The sequence below is a fragment of the Ixodes scapularis genome, unplaced genomic scaffold, assembly GCF_016920785.2.
Source record: "Ixodes scapularis isolate PalLabHiFi unplaced genomic scaffold, ASM1692078v2 PGA_scaffold10__122_contigs__length_95168666, whole genome shotgun sequence".
NCBI lineage: Eukaryota > Metazoa > Arthropoda > Arachnida > Ixodida > Ixodidae > Ixodes > Ixodes scapularis.
In genome coordinates, this window is record NW_024609836.1 from 71,948,588 (window position 1) to 71,971,680 (window position 23,093).

A 23,093-nucleotide genomic window follows, 5' to 3' on the forward strand; every position below is an offset into this window, starting at 1 on the left:
ACAACTGAACACCTCAGTCCTGTTCTGCCAGGAGATACCAGAGCCAATTCCTAACTCGGAGCGTGTCGGGTGACTACACGCGTTGCTTCGCCGCCCAACCGTAAGGGCACGGTGCCGAAGAGGTTGTTAGCGTTGAGCAAATGGAAGGTGAACAAGAGAGACTAGCGTACAGGTTGTCGTGGCGTGCATTATGGCGCGAATATAAGACGAACGAACGATTTGGGGCGCAGATTATTTATTTTTTATTACTAATATTGTGTGCGCGAAGACCTGATCGGCGGTGAATGCACTGCGAGTTTCGGAGGGTCGGCACTAGCGCGCACGTTGGAACGCAGGAAAACAAAGTCGAACCAAGGCGTCTCAGTAGCCATTGTACCGGTCTAACTTCGTCAGAGTGCTTACGCGATAAGGGAAAGCTGTGCGCAATATTGTCGCGGAGAATATAGGCTCTCCTTCGTTGGTGAAGTTACGGATATTAATAAACAACTGGCTTTTTTAAAGGATCCACACACAGGCGGGCGAGCCGAACTCCTCCACAGACGAGGGGCTTGATAGCCGTGTGGTACAACTTATTAAAATAGCTAATCTACGTTTTACTGACTAGAAAAAAAAATAATAATAATCGGGGTTTTCTTGGCCCTACTGTAAAACTCGGCGTTTTCTTTCTGTGGTCTTTGATACGTACTTTAGCTATTTTATAAGTTATATCGCACCGTCTTCAAGCCCCTCGTAAAATTTGCGGTCGTCTGTTCGACTATATAAGACTCTGTACGTCGAAATGAAGTTTTGGGGTGTATTATATGGGACAAAGGGTGTAACGGTGCACCCTTTTACACCCTTTTTTCTTGAGAGAGAGAGTGCCCGGTCGCAGATTTGGAGCGCGAGGATCTGATAACGCAGGGCATCAAAGAGCCATTTCCTGGGGAACCTGGACGTCAGCGCACAGCTTTTGCAGCGGCGAGGGCCCGAAACACACTTGTTCGCTCGGGAGAAGTGTGTTACGGCGTCTCGCCGCAGCGGGGCGCCAGTCACGTGGCTCTCTTCTCATCCGTTGTCTGCCGCTCCACCTTTTCCATTTTGGCAGCCGCTTCTCGTGGCGATCTGCCAGTGTTTGTCAGTAGTAGGCTATGTTGTGGCTCAAAACGCAGAAAAACGAGCATCCGTTTCTGCCGCCGTCCTTACCGGGTGTATGGGACAGTACTAAAAGAATTTCCGCGAAGATACTGCAAAAACCCGTGGAGACCTTTTTCGACACCTTCTTCAGTATCTCGACCGCTGTCACACATCGCCGCGTTCCTCCGCGGCGCATTTTTAGGTCCGGCCCGGCTTCTTTCCGCTGTCACCGGGGAGGGGGAGGAAGCCTTCCTCATTTTACTCTTGTAGCTAAACCGAGCTACTTTTAACCACTTTTAACGACTCGCGGGACGGGCTGCCCCGGCGAATGTTCGTCCACTTGCCAACGACGCCGAGCAAGAAGCGAACTTGGGCTAAACCATGGTACACTGACTATGGTGTGCGCTGCACGTCACAACGTTGCATTTGCGTTACATTCGAAAATAAATACGGGAAGATCCATTGGTGGATTCTTAGGAAATGTGTTAGCATGACCCTTGGGCAACGCCCCACACGTCCATTTTTGGGAATCGCTACCTTATTGAATATTCTCATTTGTATGAGAAATTTCTGTGTCCAATAAACACTATGAATCATAAAAGACATATAAGAATATACAAGAACCATATAAGAACTATATAAGAACTACATAAGAACTATATAAGATATGTGAGAACATACAAGCACCATACAAGAAACTAGTGGAAATTTTCTTTTAAGTTTCTTACGGGTTCTTATATATCTTATATAATCCTTATATACTTCTCATATGATTCTTATATGGTTCTTTTATGTTCTTATTTGTGTGTGTTTCTTGGACACAAGAAATTTTTCATACAAATAATTTTTTTACTAGGGTAACGCTGGGGACGCTGAGCCTGACACCTTCACTTTCTTATGTTTTGGCTTTCTCGTTTGCTTCCTCTATCTTTTGTTCCCTCTTTTTGGCCTCAATACGGGGTCAGTTATAGATTTTCCTAAAAAGAGACGTGTGTGGTGTTTCCCAAGGGTTATGCTACGAATCCCTAATGGCGAATTCGCGTGGTCGCCTCTCTCCTCTGACCTCGATTCAGCAGAGCGCCCCCTCCACTCCGCCAGAGCTACTCGGGATCCTTTTCAGCCGATCACAACTGCTGGCTTCAGAGCGCTCCGAGATTCTCAGACCAGTCACGGAATTCATATATCTTGGCATTGGTAATGCGTTAAAAACACGATCTTACAGCGTACGGTGGACGACTGAGCAAATTTTACGCTCGCAACGTGATGAAATAAGTGTTGGGACGTAAATTGGTTTACGCATCAACATGTAAAAAAAAAAAAAAAGAAGAAAACGGCAGTATGCGTATTGATTTTCGCAGAACGGAACGAAAGCCAACGCTTGGAAAGAGTTGTCAACTCATCGCGGTTTCGTCCGTGAACGCGCAGCGATAGCGGTCATGCGTGCGACAGAACAGGCAAATATAAAATGGTTAATAAACCGCATTTTTGTCACGGCGAAATATCGTGCAAGCATCGCCATGTGGCCAAGATCACAGTGCATTATATTCGGCTCTCCCTTTATTTTAGAACACAAACCTTTGAACGCACTTTTACCAAACCTGAAAATGTCTTGAAGCGACCACAAAACCCGGTAAAACAGCGGCGAGCCCTGCGAGCTGTTTCTTCGTCGGTTAGGCTTAGCGGATTCACCGCCGTGAGATGAACGATCTCGTGAAAGCACTGGGAATACTTCACACGTAGACTTTTTCTGTTACGGTCGCAAAGGAATGTCGTCCCGTCCGTCGTAATCCTCGCACCGTCGAATTCACAAGCACTTCGTAGAACCACATCAACTGCCGACATGCTGTACCCCGCACACCACCACCGAACCAACCGAACCACAGACCACTGCCGGCCATCGTCAACAAAACCACGTGATCCCCGTCCAAGTACCACGTGACGCCTGCGCCACTCCGCACTCCGACGGCTACACACGGAGTGCCAAAGAGCGCTCTGAGAGGGAGAGGCGTCCTCGGAATGAACCACCCGATCAGGCCGCAGCACTCTCTTTCAACCACCCGATCTCGCGCGCTCTGGAAAGAGCGCTCGAGAGCGCGCAGAAAGAACCACGCGAATTCGCCATAAGAATCTACCAATGGATCTTACTGGAACTATTTTCACCCCGTTTCTGTACTCTGCCTGTCAGAGTACGTCGACGCCCTTGAATACGGTCATCCATTTCATTTGTTAAAAGAACCACATCCGTATCACTCGTGGAAGGTGCCGCAACCATTGCTTTAACTACGCACGCGCATCACTGCCCACGCACCGCTACTACGCAAACCCAGAGCGAAGAACAACCGGCGACGGCAGAGCAGTAACTGAGCCACCACCTCCTAGATAAGAGAGCCTAAGTGCTGAATTTTCCTGTGTCAGTAAAGAAGGCTACCGTAGGTCACAGAGACGAGTGCTGCGTCAGCGTTCGGTTGGAACTTGTGTCCAATCAGTGAGAACACGACTCCTTGCCGAACGCTGAAGCCGTAGTCGTGTCCAATCTTTGGCCAACGGTGGCCTTCCTTACTGACGCAGGAAAATTCAGCACTTAGGTTTTCTTAACTAGGACGTGCTAACTCAGCGCGCCCTCTTCTCTGGCTTCTCTGGCTCCGCGCAATATGGGAGCGCGACTTTGACGGAAACGGAAGGGCTCGTTTTGACGGATACCCGGTGGTGTCTGTCAGTTTGTCAGCGCCGGGAAAAGAGGGAGAGGTTGACGCGCGCTGACGTCAGCGCTTCGGACCCATGGGAGCGTCGCACGCGTCACCCTCTCCCCCTTGTTCTCCCTCTCTCCCCGACGCTGACAAACGAAGGACACCGCCGGGTTTTCGTCGAAACGAGCGTTCTAATGCTAACGCATTAAAAAAACTTAACGCACGCGTCAGGATGAGGCACCTTTATTGAGTTAAATCATCCAGTCTAAAAATGACCGTGGTTTGAGTGTGAGTGCCACTGTGAGTGCGTACAACGATAGAGCGCACTGACATAATGGATTTATTTATCAGATAGCCCTGGGACACAATTGCACCCTGCGTATGCATTTTGTACGTTTTTATGCGTCATCCTCTCACCACAGGCTTGAAGTCATATCGACTATGCTATAAGCGACCATTTCTCATGGAGAGCGCGTGGATATGACCCCTACGAAGCCTTCAGTATAGTTACTATACACAGATCGGACGTGTTCCAGGGCTGCCTGATAGATGGCGCCCAAGGAGGTTATAATGGGCAGGAGGTGGCGTCCCTATCCCCAATGCATGGAGCGAACTGTAACGGAAGTAGGCGTGGCCACGAGCCGCAACGAGCATTTCTTGACCAATGGGAAGCCTAGTGAGTGGGCGCCGCCATTAATTTCGGTGCAAACAACCGCGTTGCCATGACATTTCCGTGGCAACGCGACTGTGTGCACCGAAAGTAATGGCGGCACCCACTGTTATTTGAAACAGCGCTTAACGGGAGACTTTTAAATTATTATAAACGAACGCCTGGTTGCCCAGCAAGAAGTAAGTGACTAGAATTGAGACGCTCTAGACGACGCACCGTGAAGGACTTGGCGGTGCGCAACGCATTTTTTAATAAACAGCAGCAGCAGATCGCACGAGCGCGCATGCAAGCCAGGAGCGCACAGAACGGGCTCGCGCTTCCAGTTCTGACTTCGCTCGCACATAATGTGGAACTAAGTATAAACACTCACGCTGCAAAGCATTTGCATCGTGGACGCCCACGGCGGACGCCGACCGCATCGAAAGCTAGCCTCGTGAAGCACACGCCGGAGCAGATTAGAAAGCAGACGAACCGCCGGTGCGCTACCCCACGGCCTCGGAACGGGTGCGCAAGGCAGTCTGGGATTAAACGCATCTTCCGGCTTCACTCAGGCTGACGTCATGCCGGGTCCTGTCTGTTTAAACGTCCTTGATGGCGCCAGTGTGTCTTCGCACAGTGTTGCTCTTTGTGTATACGTCCTGCAACAACGGACACATCGCAGACACGCAGTATGTAGCATGATTAATCTTATGATGCGGTCATAAACAGGGTGATTAAAATTAATATAAACGAGCAATAAATAAATAACTAAAAAGACACAAGGACAAGTAGAAGATGGGCAGAAGCATAATATTGTGTATCTTTTTTTTAAATATACCATCGAGCAACGTGGGCGGTCGCCATGTTTTGGGCACGAATTAAGTGTGTGATTGGGTCCGAGTCCTCGCCGAGCGCTGACACAGCCCTCGTGTCGAATACATGCTCAGAGTGCATGATCGAGCAATGGCGGACTCGGAGCAGCTACTAGATGGCGCTCTGTGTCCCCTGGGCGCCGCCATATTTGTTTATGCTGACGCCATGACGCAGTAGGGAGAGCTGCGCTTTTTGCGAGACTCCGTTTTGTTTAGAAACCTTCGCACATATCTTGGTGCGTAAGAACGTCAGAAATCCATAGTCACGAAGCTCCAAAAACAACGCCGATGCCAAGAGTGCCGTAAAAAAAGCAAAAATCTTGTTTTATGCGCATGTACGCACGCCCGCGTTGTCAACCGTGGCCTTGCAAGCGTCGCGGTTATGTGTCGATCTATTTTCTGTGAACGAAATCCTACGAAGAATTTCCTAACACAGCGTTGATATATACGATTCTATCACACCTGCAACCGATGCTGTTGTCCATTAATTTTGTGTGGCAATTTCGGATCGCGTTGGGTTGAGCTTGTGGCGCATGTGGACCATCGGCTGCGTGCACAAGGGTGACAAATTTTCCCACTTCAAACGAGAAGGTATCTGGGTGCCATCTTGCGTAGACACCTTTTACGCCATTTTGATCACTCACTCGAAGTAGATGTCGTGCAACATCTTGCAAAATCAATAAAAAAACGACCATTATTTAAGGCCATTCTAATCGGCTATATGGTCACTGCGTGGCGAGTCTTATGCGTCTTATTACCGCTTCGAAGCTAGGCAGACTTATAAGGCATTGGCCGTTAATAAATGTGTTTCCGTGTTTCTCAGCGTCTGTAGTGACTTCCCGCTCACTGTTGAACAGAACGCACGAATCGGTTCTTTAGCCGCTGTCAGATGTAATTTTAGATAAAATCTCTCCTTATATATATATATATATATATATATATATATATATATATATATATACAGGCGCAAACGTTTTCAGTCAAAGTTTCCACATGCACGCGCTTGTGTTTATAAAAAAGTGCCTTCCCATGGCTCTTATTCTAATTCCAGAAATTAAAAAAAAAGCCTGTCTTTGTCTTATTTTTTTTTTTTACCATGTGTTTTTACGTATGGATAAATTTTCTCACTGTAATTTTGGTCGGAGTCGTGATTTCATAGTTCCCGTACTGACGGGGTACAAGCGAAGGCAACGCCAGGCGACGGGAGAAATGGCATAGCTAACTGTGCCGCGCCGCGAAGTTCTACAGAACCTACGTTCTGTAGAACTTCGCAGAGCACCAAAGTTAGCTAAGCACAACTAACTATACTCTGTTTCACCTTATGATGTACCGCAGAAAAGGCTACAAGCGCGAGCTCTTTGCTCTGGGGCACATCTCGGCGGCACACGCTCTCGTGAATTAAGAGCAGCTGCCAACGCTATGAGCTCGCGCTTCTAGCCTTCGCTGCGGTACAACATAAGGTGAAACTAGGTGAAACGAAGTATAGCCCAAACCCAAGTCCAAGTTTTGAGAAATGGAAAGCACTAGAAAGGCTTGGGAGAAGGAAAGAAAGCTCCTCTCTAACGTTTTTCTCCATTGCCCTCCTCTCCGTCTCGCATTCCTAGTGCTCGCCTTTTCTCTCTTCGCTGGCGTTGCCTGCGCCTGCACTGCAACTGCACACTTTTTTTGCGAGATGCTCTGAAAACGATGCTGGCCCACTAGTGATGACGCTTGGAGGGAAATTTCGCGGGCCTTTTCTTCTAGGTGCGTATTGCGTCATCTCGCGTCGTTTGTTTCGCACACAACACCTGCTCATAGCATTACGTCTCCGTTCTGGATGAAGTAGCAGGTGTAACACGAACAAACCCGCCTGCTCGGCCTTGGGGCCGCGATGGGCTAACAAAGGCGCCATTCGCTCTTGGCCTCATTAAAGAAAGAAAAAAAAAAAAAAAAGATATACTTGCACAGCGTACGTTCACGAAACCGTGGCAAGCGTCAAACACGCCCAATGAATCAGCGTCTGCACACAATTGAGGGCCCGTACAAAGTCATTCTTCTATGTACGTCCACCAATTACCATTGTTTCTTTCCAACTTTGTAGGACTACGGAAGACTGCATCAGCGAAATAAATAAATTATAAATACATTATTAATAAAACTACTAATTTTTTTCTTTTTAGAAAAGCTAAACAGGGGTTGCGCGAATAAATCACCCTGGGTGGCGAATGTAAAGAATTTGATATCACTCCCGATCGCGAAATCTTTTCGAGCCCGCGAAATGTCCCCGATACCGCGGCAGCATGCAAAAATTCATGAAATCATTGAATCCACAAAAATGAAGTCACTCACAGTATGTGGCCACTGCGTTTGCGCGGCATAGCCCGCAACTTGCAGCTCGGGGGGGAGGGGGGGGGGGGGGGGGGGGGGGGGGGGGCATATGAGATGTACAGAGAAACCGATTTGATTAAAACATATGAGTTACCGGCATGTTTCCTAGGAAACAAAACTGACCAACAAAATGAATTCCGAATATTTTTCTCGTCAGGAGTTAATAGTGTCCCTGAAACATCCGCCATTTTGTTTCACACGAAATCGGCCATGAGCATTCACAACATAGTTTTTCTTTCTCTCTGGGAGATGGCTACTCAACAAAGCGTGTTAGTACTGTCAAGGTGGGGGGGGGGGGGGGGGGGGGGGATTAGCGTGAGCCAAGTTAATGCCTGGTTCCACGAGGGAAACAAACACACAAATCACACTCATCGCCGACATCACAGAAACAGTTTTTTTTTTCTCGATGTGATGCAACTTTTTAAAACAGTATCATAGGAATTTTTTTCAAAACTCCGCTCACTCGAACATTTGAAATTTTTAGAGCTGCTCGGAAACATTTTTTAAAAATCTTTTTCGATCCCTGTAAACTAATTTAATTAATTTTTTTCCCCCGCACGAGAAGTTAGGGAGATGAGAAATGAAAGTTCAAATGCTAGCGGCAGAATGAAAAAAAGAAAAAAGAAAAAAAGAACCTGTTTTATTGAAGGATTTTGTGGGGTCGTTCAGTCTTTACGAGTTCCTGTCTTCTGTAAGACCTGTAGAGTGCTTAAAAAAAGTTTAAGATATATATATTGTTAGGGTCGGTGAAGCCCCCGACCCTCCTCGATGATTGCCAAATGGTTCAACCGTTTTCGAAATGGTGACTTTTCTGTGGAGGATGCCTCCCGTGAAGGGCGCCCAAAAATTGCAACCCACGTTGAAAATGTGTCGGCAGTGAAGGCAGCGGTTGAGGAAGTCGATCGAGTTGCGCTGAAGAAGTTGAAGGAGATTGTTAATATTGATAAATATTGATTGATGTTAATATTGATAAATATTGATATTGATGACATTGTTAATAAAAAATCTTGGTTACAGCAAAATATCTCCAAGTGGGTCCCTTACTGAAGCAGTGCATGAAACCAGTCGTTTTCTCCGAGAGGAACACCGCGAACATTTATTTTAAACTTACAAAATTACAAGAGTCTCTCAGGGTAAACTTTATCTCAGTGATGCTTTCTCTCACCGCTCGTTGGTACACAAAGAGCAAAACGTCTAATCAGAAGCACATCTACTCAACTGCGAACTGCAAACTTATAATTACCATGCTGTTACTTTAGGTTCAAGCTTGTCACATTGCGCAGCATACAGTATTATTCTACGTCTCCACCGTTGACGAATTAGATATCCAGTTTCAGACCTGGTTGGATATTCAGACTCGTTGGACATTCCGTAGACATTTCGTCTCGATTGATATTCCGTCTCGCCGGTGCACAAGAAAGAATGGGAAAATAGTATCCTTACAAATTTTCCACTCCCCCTCCCCCCCCCCCAAAAAAAAAAAATAAAATAAAAACGGAGTTTTGGATTTGCCCTTGGTGGAACGTTGTCATCAACATATTGAACCCATTGTTCCCACGGTGAACACAGCAACGTATTAATCCACCGAACGACTTTTCTCGTTTCAGATGAACAAGAGCGAGTCCAGAAGAAAGTGTTTATGAACTGGATCAACAACTTCCTTTCACAGGTACTTTATTCGCTTTGTTTCAAAATTATTTCAACCTGCAGTCGCTCATAGAAAGTTAAGAGATCGGGGGAAACTCCTCCTACTCCTTTCCACTTTAGCAGATAAAAAGCTGGAGAGGAGGCGACCTCCTCTCCAGCGCTCGTTCTGTTAAACTGGAAAGGGTTGGGAGGAATCTCTCCTGAACTCTAGGTTCAGCTCAACAAGGCAGTAATGTTTCTGCTGGTTTCGGTTTCAGCAGGACAAATTTCCTAACCATTGTCCCGACTATTGTACAAAAGAACTGTAATCACAAAGAAAACGCTTATAGAACTGGTTGAATAGCTACAGGAAAGCGTAACATTAAGCCCAAAATTAATTTATTCACACAACAAAATTAAATAAAAATGCAAAACTTGTAAGCCAGGTGGCGGTGCCTACCGCCCAATACTGCTGTCATTTTTTAGCTTTCTCTCTATTGTATTTTCTCTGAAGAAAAGTTGGAGAAAAGAAAAACAACAACAACGTCAGAGAAGGGCCGGAAGGGCCGCGAGATTGTGATTGTATAAACCCGCTGAACTTGAAAGCGTGTCTCGCCGCCTCGCTCTGGGTGTACGACGGTACAGCCGTCTGTTCTGCGTTCTGCACTCCACACTGGCCGTGGAGACGTAACCCGATTCAAAACGCGATGCCCGCCAACCGTCGGTGAAAGTCGCCGCACCGTAGACGAAACGCCGGGCTGGCTGTACCACCGCGGGCTGTACCAGCTGCACCTTGTTTCAGCGCTTTTGTGGAAAGCTGTGGGGAGGCATAGATGCGAGCTCGTCGTCTTACAAAGTGTCTTGCTTGCGCTAGTACTTATGAGAAAGAAGCCATTTGCCGTGATATCCGGGCTGTCACACCTGTGCCCCTGATAGCGCTGATCGCGTCGCTGGGGCGGCAACGTCGAGCAATGTTTGCAAAATTATTAATAGAAATCTTTGTAGAAAAGAAGAAAAGACGAGCAACGTATTTGCCCATTTGGAAGCTTACGAGGCGAAGCAGAAAGGCGAAAGCCCGCACGCAAACGCATTGGCTTTAGATTCTCCCATTCAAAAGTCTGCCGTCTGCCGGAAGGGAATCCCTGAAGAGTCGCGGACACGCAAACTAAAACTGCAACGTCACGGCGCACTTTCTGCGTTTGGTTGGATTAGGAGACGATGGCACATCCGCCAATAAAGTGATGCAGTGACGTTGCACTTTTGGCGCACTTTGATTGGCTCGTGAGCTCTCACTGTTGATGTGAAAAAAAAAACAAAAAAACTGCTGGGTCATTTGCTCTGGCTTTAACACTGTTAAAAAAAAACCGGTTGTCATGGCTTTTTCTTGCACTGTCCAGACTCCAAATGACAAAGTCCTCTTTGGTTGGAACCAATATTCTCACCTGTCTAATAGTGCCCATTTCATTGTCATCTCATGTAATGACTAACACGTTCCTCAGCGTCAGTTGTTCCCTTATAGTACAGTAGTTCCTACCTTCTAACAGTCGGTAAGGGTTCAACTTTCCTGTATGATTTCTAGAATTGTTAATGACAAAGTGCAATAACCTAGCCTATGCTCCAATCACCCCTAAGCTGACAGTGCAGTGCAAGCTTGTTAGACTAGTCATATGTCTTAATTTTTCTTAATACTTAAGAACTCTTAATTTTTATAATTGCGCTCTCGCCCTAGCTTTGATGTTAACAACCTGTTGCTTGAGACAATACTTACCATAATTTAAATAATAAAAAAAAAAAACTATTTCATTTAAAATTATTATTTACTTTGAGTGTGAGTGGAGAGCTTGCACACATGCCTAAAACATAATTATTTTTGTACGGGCTGGTAGCACCTGTCTCGACAAAGCTAGAAGGAAGCCGGGGCAGTCATGCTAAAGTGTATCTGATGTTAAAACTTCGAAAACAGATGTCCTCCAACTACTAATGTGTAGGCGTAAACAGTCATCTCCGAAGGTCAACAGTATGCGGTTCACTAGGTTCACCTCGCAGTAAAATGAATTGCCCTGTACTACCGTTAGTTGTGCTGCCAGCTAATTGACTCCATTTCTTTACTGCTTGACTGCACTGTCGCAGCTTATGCCAGGTTAGTGGAAGACCACCAGTTCTCAGAGTCATGTTTTTCTTGTACCGTCTTCTCCAGCGGAATCCTCCCCTGAGGGTAGACGACGTCATTCAAGATTTGAGAGATGGCACCAAGCTCCTCGCTTTACTTGAGATCTTGTCGGGCCAAGTGCTGGTAAGAACTTTTCTCTCATGTTTTCTTGGTCATCTGGCACACGTGCGAAGCATTTGCTGTTGGTAGAAACATTTTGGCCATAGCTGTTACAATAGTATTGTCATCTGGATTACAAGCAGGAGCTTACTTGTCCATTGTATCTACCATAAAATCTCGAGCAAGTACTCACTCAGATAATCATGTAAAACTGGGGGATGGGCGCTTCTTAGGTCAAGAATTTGTAAAGATGCGTGTTTTGTGTATTTTTTTTTAATGTTAAAAATGTGACGCTTATTTTGGAAAGTAAAAATGCTCTGTTTTATTTTTCTTTCTTTTTTTAAATTTTGTTATGTTTTTATATGTGCAAGATGCTTACTTTTATATAGTGGCTGGTACGGACCACAGGGGGAATATTTTCACCTGATCATCTACTCCATTCTTTTTGGTCTTTAAATTTTATCTTGTATGTTATCTTGAACTGAACGCCTGAATCTGAGCAGTTATCTCTCTCCGGTTCCTCCTTCTTTTCACTATTCTCTCACTCTTGTTCGCCCTTCTCCTTTTCTGCTTCCCTCACACTTGTTCTTTTGTGTTCTTTTCCATGCTCACTGCTGTTTTTTACTTCATGTTTTTCCCCTTTTTCTGTCTCTTTTTTTTTATTGATAGCATACATGTTTCCTCATGTCCCATTCTTGTGGCATGAGTGGAGTTTTTGTTTCTTGCTGAACGAAAACAAAGTGGAATTTACATCTTAGAATGGATGCTTGGGCGAGTTGGATATTCGTATTGTAGGAAATAGCACAAAGGTAAACTCACTCACACGGGAAATGCACGCACACCAGAAAAAAGGTTACTTACAAGACGAAAACACAAACTGAGTTGTAAGTCAGTGCGACGTGAGTGACCTTTTTTCTGGTGTGCGTGTATTTGCAGTGTGAGTGAATTCACCTTTGCGCTATTTCCTGCAATTGGAATTTACGTGTGATTGAACAGGCTGATTTGTTAATGCTTTCGTGTAGACAAGGGTGGTACCATATTAGACTTGCCGCTCTCTCCTGTTGATGAGTCTGGGTTATTTAAAGGAGAGGAACCTATCGATGACTCCCTTGTAAATTCTTTATTGACTTTTAATAGTATTAACCCAGGTTAAAACTGCTTTTTAGTGAAATAATGATTGAGTTCATTCATCTGTTTATTTTACTTTACCATACAGTGTTACTTTGGTTGCCTGACTTTTGAGGATGCATAATTCAACAAATTTTGTGTATCCTTGATGCACGTTTAATTAAAAAGAGATAGAAGCAAAACAGTCTGGCATCTTAATCATTTTTGCAGGGTACAAATGTACTGGAGTAAGTAGGATAGGACATACTTTGTTAAGATTTGCTCCTAAACTGTCTCATTAGATGTAAATTATTTTCCGTTACTGCACTAATAACAGAGGTGACATGCATATATGGTGCAGGGACATACAGACATTGATTACTGGAGTATAATTTGCCCCAAAGAAGAGCACTCTCATGTATGGCACACACATTTAATTTCGTTTAACTACTTTGGAAGCACCCATTTGGATGCTTCACATATAATGGTTAATATTTGTGAAATTATTAAATAAATCTCAGAAATCATTGAAACAAAATGCTAACGGTTGTCTAAACTAGATATGTGGACACTAAAGTTATAAAGCACAACATGAAAGGAACACAAAGCAAGACATAAAAAGTAAGACAATACCCCACCCTTTAGTACTTAGTAGTATATATGACAAAACAACAGTATTATTTGTGAGAGGTAAATAAAAGGAACATGAAGTGGAGGCTACAGAAATAGAAAATGTGCATACGTAAGCAAAACTATCCAACTCCGGGCAGAATATATCGGCACAGTGCAAACACAGGCAAGCATAAGACAAAGTGTGTGTGTTCATTAGTTTTGCTTCCTTGCCGCCATTTAGAAAGCGTCATCCTTGTATCTTTTCTGCTTGTTTCAGCCGAGGGAACGGGCTCGCATTCTGCGCCGCCCCCACTTTCTCAGCAACGTCAACACCGTCCTCAGGTTCCTGGAGCAGAGACGGGTGAGCGGGCATTCTCATTGGTCCTTGAAAAGCTGAAGGTGGCTGTGACATCACAAGAGCTAGCATTTTCATTTTGTTCCTGAGCCATATTTTTTCTGCGGCCAGCACTGGAGTAATTGGAGTATCATGAAGGTTTTTTGTTGTTGAGTGAGAAACGGTTGTGTCTGATCTTTTCATCCCAGATATGAAACGACAGTGAGTTTCCTATTTTCTCCCTCACTCACCACAGTCTTGCACCGCATCATGATTATCCCAGATATGTTTTCCAAAAATGAAGTGTCCAGAAACTAAAAAAATGGCAGCCCCTCAGCCCCCTTAAATTTCTCAAAGACTATAAATATGCATCATAGTAAATTTCAATTGATGATCTTGCTGGAGCTGCCTAGTTCCAGCCGGGATAACAAGAATTTGAATCTTCGGTTGCTTAGATCATTCTTACGTGACAGTAAAAGACAAACAAAAAAATCCCCCAAAATTTTTGAATCCAGGAATATGACATTGAAAAAGTTCCCTGAATTTCAGTTTACAAAGTGAAAGCCCGTTTTTACTTCTTGAATTTCGTGAGATCTTAATATCCAAAAACAGGAATCCCCGGGCATCATTTTTTGTCATATGGTCAGGCAGTCAATCACAATGTGATTGACTGCCCAGCCTTATATTACACTCAGTGTTATTTTTCCTAAACCTTTCGATGTTGATTTTGTCCTCCACATTTCCTAAGAAAATTCCTTAGATAAACGGTGCATGTAAAGCATCCATAATTTGATGAAAGTATGCATATTTTGATTATCGTGGAAAAGAAACGGGCATCATTTAAAACAAAGCCACCTGTGTCCCACATGTTCATTGGCCATTACAGTGACTGAGGATTTGCTGCAGCTTGCTGAGCTCGCACCAAAAATGGTGAAGTTTTGATGCTTGCCCCTAACAGCTTATTGTGGGGCACATGACTTTTGCAGATCAAGTTGGTCAACATTAATGCCACGGATGTGGTCGACGGAAAGCCTGCCATTCTTCTGGGTCTTATCTGGACCATTATTCTGCACTTCCAAGTGAGTGTTTTGTCAGAAAGACATCACTTTAAAATGTCACACAAAGACAAAGAAACATGCACATCATCTTTGATGTGCATGTTTTGCATGTCACACATCAGGTGCATTCCTGATGTGTTGCAATTTTTCTTGAGGCTGTGCCCTTCAGACCATATTGAAATTAGCCTACAAAGAATTTCGAGCCTTGGTTCTTTGTGTAAAATTTGAAGACACAAGGAAGAAAAACATCCTATTCTTGATGATAAAGCAGCAGCTGACGGATTACAGCTGTCCTTATGAACATGATAAAGACATGGTTCAGCCTTTTTCTTGTTTTGTTTTTTTTTGCTCAGGTATTAATGCTTTACATTTCTATTATTTTAATCTGCCCTAAAATACATGTTTGCAAAAACTTCTACTGTATTTCATCCAGTTGTAATTTATCACATGCTGCTTTAAAATGTGAACTGTTCTTTCAAATGTCATGTTATAGTTGACAACATAGCTTGTGTTGTATGTATACCTGTGTTTGGTAGTCGCTTAAATTATTGACCTTTTTAGCTATCCTCAGTGCACCTATACACCCTTGAATGCATCCTAGGTTAGCATTTTAGAAACTTTAGAATTTCCTTTCGTGTGGCTTGGGTAAAATGGCGGCGTCATGCATGAGCTTAAAAAAATTTGCTCAAGCTTTTTTTTTTTTTTTTTTTTACTACTACCTATTTCTGTAATATTCTGGCGTGCTTCTTCAGCCTGCATCCGAGGACGATAAAGTAGCTTAGTCGAAAGCACCATATTCCAGATGACAAAATTTCGGAATGGATCCCTTTTTGGCTTAGTTTCTGCATGAGAATTAGAAATTGCATGCTAAGGCTTGCTTTGCCACCTACAAAGCTTTTATTCTCTGTTGTTGCAGTATTCTTGCAGGAACATAACTTCTTGATGCAGTAACGTCTGCAAAAGATAAAGGATGTTTCCGAATGCGGCATCACTGTCCAGCGGCAACGACTTTTTGGTTGAGCTCCAGAAGCATTCAGCGTACAGTTCCGTCAGACAGAACACGAGTCCAGACCAAGACTTTAAAGTGACCGCATAAATTGGCTTGGTAACGTATCGTGCTATGATATACTACCTACGGTAGTATATCGTAGCGTTGAGGAGCACTGTTGGTTTTTTGTAGGGTTTAGTGGACGCTCGAGGCGTTTCTCGCGGTTTGCTATATTTCACGGCGGTTTGTAAAGGAGCGGCCATACTAGTTGGTGGGCTCATCAACGTGAAAGAAATTGACGTCAACGTCGCACTTGCAAAGGAGTTGGAGCTCCTGCTCAGCAACCTCATGCCGATCGATGAAATGGGAGATGCTTCTCAGAGCGCGAAACTCTGAATTGGCGCTTTACAACGGCGCCTCAAACTTGTCACCGACTCCCCGCCCTGTTGCTGCTTCAGAGTGACTTTCCTTCTGGCCGACTTACCGACGCCGCCGCAACGCCAAGAGCGCGTCATTCGTTTGAAGCAATCGCCTGACGAGGAGCCCATTGTCGTCATGCTTTGACGTCATGCAGCGCACTTTAGTTCACGTTTCTGCCACCGTCTCGGGGGGGTCTCGAGCATTGTTCCCGGTGTGATTGTTACCACAACTGTTTAATTGATTGGTGTCGCACCGAAACGTCTGTTTTGGCTAGAACTTTCTTAACAGTGTCTGAGACGTGCCTGGTGGCCATTTCAATTGTCGAATAAATTGAAAATTGGAATGCCAAATTGCCTTCAGGGTCCCTTTAACATTTAACTGAATGGGTCACCTCTGACTATCTTTCGGCATGAGTGTAGTCGCTGATAGATTTGCTTGTAGGGGTAGCAGTTGTGCAGTGTCTTGATGCATGGCAGTTCCCTGCGAAGCTGCCAGCCGTAGAATTTTCGAAGGATGCACACTTTCCTCAATCGCTTTTTGCCCTCTTTTTGCTTGCTGCATGTTCCAGGAACCACGTAAGCGACTGAACCACAACCCTAGAAATTTGGGACGGACTTTGTACGTTTGGTCGCATAGAGGAGTCTGGGAGAGAGAAAAAAAGAAAAACAATCAACTATCAAATTATAGGGCAGGAAATTGATGGTGGAGGACAAACTTGTTTCCCCACTGTGAGGGAAACAAAACAAAACCTGTGCGTCACATGACCTGTAACATAAAGGAATTACAGGGCAGCAAAAGGGATGGTCGAGGCCAACTTTGTAGAAACCACAGTGGTGATTATCTATGAATGCGACAGCATTTATTTTTGCACACATGGGAAGGTGTTCGGTTCCCTGCTAAATTTAGTGGGGAACCGGAATTGATGCATAGGTCACGTGACGTAAATTTTCTGCTAGATTTAGCGGGGAACCTTAAAATTGGCGCATAGGCCGTGACAAAAATTTTTCCCTAAATTTAGCGGGGGAACCAAAACTGTGCATAGGTCACGTGACGTAAGTTTTCCGCTAAATTTAATGGTAAAACTGAATTGGGGCATAGGTCGAATGACGTAAATTTTCCGCTAGATATACGTGGCTTGCACAGGACGTCATTTCCGTTGCCCTCCAGAGAAAAGGGGAAGAAGGAGCTCCCCTCTTATCAGGATCCTCCTTTGTGCCTCCCGGATTTGCACAGGCGTCGCTATTCTCCTCCCAGAAGATTATACAAGATTAACCTGTCACTCAAAATTCTTACAAAAGCAGCTTCCCTCTCCTCCTTTTACTTGGTGTTCAAATGTATGTGATGTGACGTCAGTGCAAGGAGCCTATAGTGGGGAAACCGATTGGGTGCATAGATCACGTGACGTAAATTTTCCACCAGATCTAGCGGGGAAACCGAATCCGTGCATAAGTCATGTGACGTAACTTTTCTGTTAAATTTAGCGGGAAAACTGAATTGGGTGCATAAGTCGAATGACGTAAATATTTTGCTAAATTTAGCGGGGAAACTGAATTGGTGCATAGTTCACGTGACAAAAATTTTCCGCTAGATTTAGTGGGGAAACCGAATGGGTACATAGATCACGTGATGTAATTTTTAACCAGATTTAGCGGGGAAACCGAATCAGTGCATAGGTCACGTGACGTAAATTACAGCGGAGCTGTTAAGGGCTAGGTTTCCCAAGATCGTGTCCGTGTATGTCGACACAAACCTACCTGGACAGCTACCGCCATCTATAAGAGACGGCGGCAAGCACACAACCATTATGGTTTCCGCCGTCGCTCGTAGATGGCGGCAACCTTTCCAGCTATAATAGAAGAATGGATAGTTGGGCGCGTTGGTGGGAATTCATGGTAGGAAACAGCGCGAAAAACAGACACCGACGAAGAAGAAGCACTCAGTGTATCGAGTACAGCTCCGCTGGTCTTCCTTCTTTTTTCCATTAAAGTTATCGGGGAAAACTATTATAGGCCAGGAAATATGCATACCGATAACCTCGAGTAGTAGCTTAATAATGCTGTCGCATTAAAGAAACTCACGCCACACGTTCCGTGCAGATTGAAGAGCACACGCGGCTGCTGGCAGGCTCGCCAGCCGGCTGGGAAGACGCCGGGTCGGACATTGCAGCAGCCGAGCAGAATGTGCTGGTGCAAGCCTCGCCCAAGAGACCCACCCCCATCGAGCGCTGGCGCGGTGGTGCTCGCAAAGCCCTGCTACACTGGGTCAAGAACAGCATCAACCAGTGAGTGACTGCTCTCTCCCTTAGCCGAAGTGACTGACAAGGTGAGAACGGCAGGGAGGAGCTCTGACTGTCCCGCTTCCAGCGTGAGCTTCCTACCTTCGACGGTGCTTCGACGTCTCGTACGCCTCACAGCTAAAGCACAGTGGAAGGGACGGAGTGCGTGCTGGGGGCCGGGAGCTTGGCAAACACGCCCGGCTGTTCTCACTCTGTCGGGGACCGTAGGAAACGTTGGGCCGGTCGAACGGCCGTTCGTACGGCGAGGGGTCGGTCTGCTTTCGAGTCGCTGCCACAGGGGGTGCAATTTGGCGTGTGTGGTACGACCACTGATCTTCCATCTTTAATGTGCATGGTGCAGGGGCGATTGCTGCGCCATCTGTCGGATGGTGCCGGTCGGAACTGCTTTGGCCCTGGAATGGTTTCGGGCGGCGTATAACTGGACTGAAGGTTTTGCAGTATCTGTGGGATCAGACCTGCACACTGTCTGCGAGAAATGGTCGCTTGTAACATCGTCGGAAATATTTCGAGCACGTGGAGAAAGAAAGAGGCGTAGGGTGTAAGCAGGTCGGAAGCGTTCCGGGGCTCTCGACAGGTGGCGCCAGTGCGTTCTTTCATCATGAGCGATTACAAGTGGTTGCGGCGCAGTGGATCACACTCAAATGCAAATGTTTGAACCAGCCCTTGCACAAATGCATGCTGCTGGAATGCACATCCATATTGAAACCAAGAGGAGTTGAAAATGAGTCACAATCTTTGAGTCTACACCTTTAGCTTTCCTTCCACTTGGGTCTAACCTAGCCTATAGCCTAGCCTAATCTCAGGGGTCGGCGTTTCCAGAAGGGGGGGGGGGTCAGCATATTAGATGTTTGAGAAACTCCCCCCCCCCCCCCCCCCTCCCCCTCCTTTTTCCCGCCCTAAAATTTTGCAGATGTGGAACTCAAGAGGAGGGTCAGGACATCTGGACTTCTCCTCTGAATCTACCACTGCCTAGCCTACCCTAATACAGTTCAACTTTCGCTAATCCAACCCTACCCAACCTAACCTATCTCAACCACACTCCATCCCACCCAACCCAACACAACCCAAGTTATTTAAACTCAACACAATGTGAACTTTCCATAGGGCCTCCTTTATCACAGAGAAAGGAACAAAATGATTTAAGTTCTTCGTGTGTCTTGCTTCCTCCCTACATTCCTTCTGTCTTGAGTTTCTAGTGTTTAAAACAAACTTGGACTTCCTCTAGAATTTTATATTCTTAAGACAGAAAAGGTGTCTGCTGCTTTACTCTCTTAACACGTCCATCATATCATAAGCTATGAGGATTATTAATACAATTCAATTTTAGTGAAATTGAAACTGTCGACCTTATTTAACGAGGTGTCTTTGGGACATTCTACACTCCTTGCTTTCATTATCTCTTACATTCTTGCCAGCACAAATCCTAGAAATGTCAAAATGATTTACTTCGACGTTTATTGTGGCTCTCCACCGGTTCCGCAAATCTCACACGTTTTTGACACGCAGCTTCATAACACAGATATTTCTCGTGCAAATTGGTGCCTATAGGAGCCAGAATTTATGCGCAGCGTTAACCGATTTGTTCATAGACGTTTGTGGGCTTTACCACATGAGTTTCTAAGTTGTCGGCGAGGGCGAGAAAAATTAGCGTAGACCGATTTATCGATAGGAAAGCACTGAGCGTGCCGTGCGGTTCTGTGCAGGCGCTTTGGTGTCCAGGTGAACGACTTTGGGCCGAGCTGGCGGGACGGCCTCGCCTTCCTGGCCATCGTGCACTGCATCCAGCCTTCCCTCATAGAACTGGACTCCGTGAAGAAGATGGAGCCCCGGGGACGGCTCGAGACGGCCTTCTCTCTCGCGCACCGCGAGCTGGGCATCCCACGCTTGCTCGATCCCGAGGGTGAGTGGCGGACCACTCGCGTGATTCTCCGCGGTCTGCGTCGGACCGCTGGTGGCCATCCACGTGGCGGACCACTCCCATAAATCCCAATTCATGAGCTCTGCACGTAACAGGAAGCGCATTGTTTGCTTCCGAGGGCCGGACGACGCGTGAACGATGTGCGTTGACGCATTTGACGTTACTCGTTAGACAGGCGCGAACACGTCAAGGGGTTTTGTGGGCGCGTCGGCATGCCTTTCATATCTCGGTTGTGAACTGTAGTCACTTACAGAAAACTAGAGTTTTCTACCTGTGCAACGCTGGTACTTCAAATGCATCTGGGAAGTCTCTGTGACGGCTATCGCTGTGAAAACCGTTTCGTGCGGATCCTTTAAACTGCTAATGCACCGTCCGATTCATGCTCCATGGTACACTAGATCTCGGGACATTGTTAGCGCTAACGAGCCATCACCTGTTTTTTTTCAGTTTTTCTTTCAGTATTGAGGGACTGTCATCATAACTATTATAGTGGTGCAAAGTGCTCAATTAGGGTACTAACTTGAGAAGTAAATTGTGATTCCCACCAGCACCCTTTAGAAGTAAAATGCAAAAGGTTTTACTCACACTAGGTATTGCTGGGCACTAAGCCTGAGAGCTTGAGTGACTGCCCTGAAGGAGTACTTTCCGTCACACTAGTTCTTACGGTAGCTGTTCAGTTCTAAAAGAAAAGGCTCGAGGTACACCTAAGCAATTCTTATGAGTTGTGAATGTGAAAGCATGCGTGCCATTCCTCCGCTGAAATTGACGCGCTGCGACTTCATAATACTGCCGTTTTGCGTGGCTTTCTGTGTGGTTTCAAAGCTGGGATGCCTCAGATCACGGCTTCGGGAATTTATCTGCCGTTTGGTGCGGCTCATGACGTTGGTTCACTCCATATGACACAGTTAAAGCTTTTGCATTAAAAATTGGAAAAACTGGAGATGGCTCGTTCGTGCCAACAGTGTCGTGCAGTGCACATTTAGCCAGCCCGTTTCTTTTTCGCACCAATGAAACGACGCCCCGCACCTCGGTGCAGATGTGGACGTGCCCCAGCCGGACGAGCGGTCGGTGATGACGTACGTGGCGCAGTTCCTGCACAAGTACCCCGGCACCTATGCCCCGGAGCAGCCCCTGTCCCCGACACTGGCCTCCCCCACGGCTGCTGCCCCTCCCGGCATGCAGCCAGACGACCTCTCCGTCCTCGAGTCCTTCCTCAAGAGGGCCGAGGACACCCTGCTCGTCCTCAACCGGCCCCTCACCAACGTCCGGGAGGAGTACCTGGTGAGGCGGCGATGGGGTTCTGTACGCTCGGCCGACTACCGATAGGTGGCAAACAACAGTGTGATAAACGAGTAATTGTTTATCACAGCAGCAGGCAGTTTAGTCAGCCCCGATGGTCATCTGGTGTCGTCGCTGTAGATGACAGATTTGGCCAGTGCAGTACCTCAGCTTGCCTGGGGCCTTTAATGTGCGTCATGTGGGAGTGATTGCACGGTACTACCCGTTATGATGCTCCTCTGGATCGAAACAAGCAGGGGTAGGCATGCAGTATTCATGGCTTCTGCAGTGCGAGCTTTTGTTTCATGCACTCCGAGCTGCGGTGCGCCAACGCGCTCGACCATCGATCCCCCTGGCAACAGGGTGCGTGGTTGGCAATTGACAGTGTGTGGGTGGCAGAAATATGCGCGTGAAGTAGTGGCAGAATAAAACAGGCATTACTCTGTACCTCGATCGTTTGAATCTAAACTGTTGGAACCCTAAGAGAGCATCAGAGGCTGCAGTCTCTCAAATTGGAGGGGGGAGGGGGGGAGGAGGGATTGCTCAAAGATGTGAGAGCTGGTGTCGCCAGATTTATGGTTGGAGTGTGGCATGCCTCTTCTCTCACACCTCTTACTTGGTTAATTTATGAGTTATGCGCGTGCAATCTTTCTAAAATTGAGCTTGGGCACAACTGCCATGTAGTCTTGCCAGTACTATACTTCGTTCCATACATGGTTTCTTAGATGCTTTGTTTCACAAGTGCGTGGATCTATCGAGCACCCCCAGCCTCCAACATAACAAAGCCTCCAAGAGGCCTCGTTGTGCATTTGCGCCTCAAATTCGCAAGGTCTCTTGAAATCTGGTGGTCTCACACTAAGGTCCTGTGACCTTATTGTTACAATCAAGGCTGTGTTCCAAATTTTATCCAAACGTATCTGAGTTACTCCAGCTGGTCGTGCCACGTGACAATACAGATAGAAAAATGAGACACGCGGGTAGGTTTTCTAATGCCAAGGTACAAAGATTTTACTCTGGAGTAAGATCGAGTCAATTTTGGAACATAGCCCAGGTCTCAAGAAGGCGTCATTGCACCTTTGTCAGAAGTTTACAGCAAGGCCTTTCGAGGCACTGCTGCATCGCGCTAATGCAGGGGCTCTTAAACCTTTTTGATCTTGAGGAACCGAACCCCTACCCGCCTCGAACGTCGGTCGGGGAACCACTTCCCCTCTGCACTGTCTTATTGCGTCGTCACGCAATAAGACAGTGCAGAAGCCTACAGACCTCGTAAGGTATAATGCATAAATGAGAGACTGTCTCGCACGTAGCTAGGCGTTCATGGGGTCTCGAATCTGCTAACATAGTGCTTAAACCGTAAAATTGCACCATCTGGGGTTAGGGACGGCCGAGGAAGTTTGGATGCTCGGGTGAACCGCTGAGGCTGCTCTGGGGAACTCCCGTGTTCCTGGGAACTTGGTTTGGGAGCCCATGCACTAAGGTCTCTAAGAAGGCCTATCGCT

At 46.2% G+C, this 23,093-nt stretch overlaps 1 protein-coding gene across 1 annotated transcript in view; it reads left to right on the top strand.

Moving 5' to 3' along the window:
* The window catches only part of LOC120847718 (alpha-actinin-1), a 100,204-nt gene extending 78,562 nt beyond the window's left edge, over positions 1-21,642 (top strand). The window contains exons 3-9 of the mRNA XM_042288595.1: positions 9,296-9,357; positions 11,512-11,607; positions 13,580-13,663; positions 14,623-14,715; positions 18,199-18,383; positions 20,102-20,298; positions 21,353-21,642. Coding sequence (XP_042144529.1) covers positions 9,296-9,357; positions 11,512-11,607; positions 13,580-13,663; positions 14,623-14,715; positions 18,199-18,383; positions 20,102-20,298; positions 21,353-21,642 — 1,007 coding nt within the window. The remainder of the gene's footprint in view (positions 1-9,295; positions 9,358-11,511; positions 11,608-13,579; positions 13,664-14,622; positions 14,716-18,198; positions 18,384-20,101; positions 20,299-21,352) is intronic.
* The last annotated feature ends 1,451 nt before the right edge of the window (positions 21,643-23,093 follow it).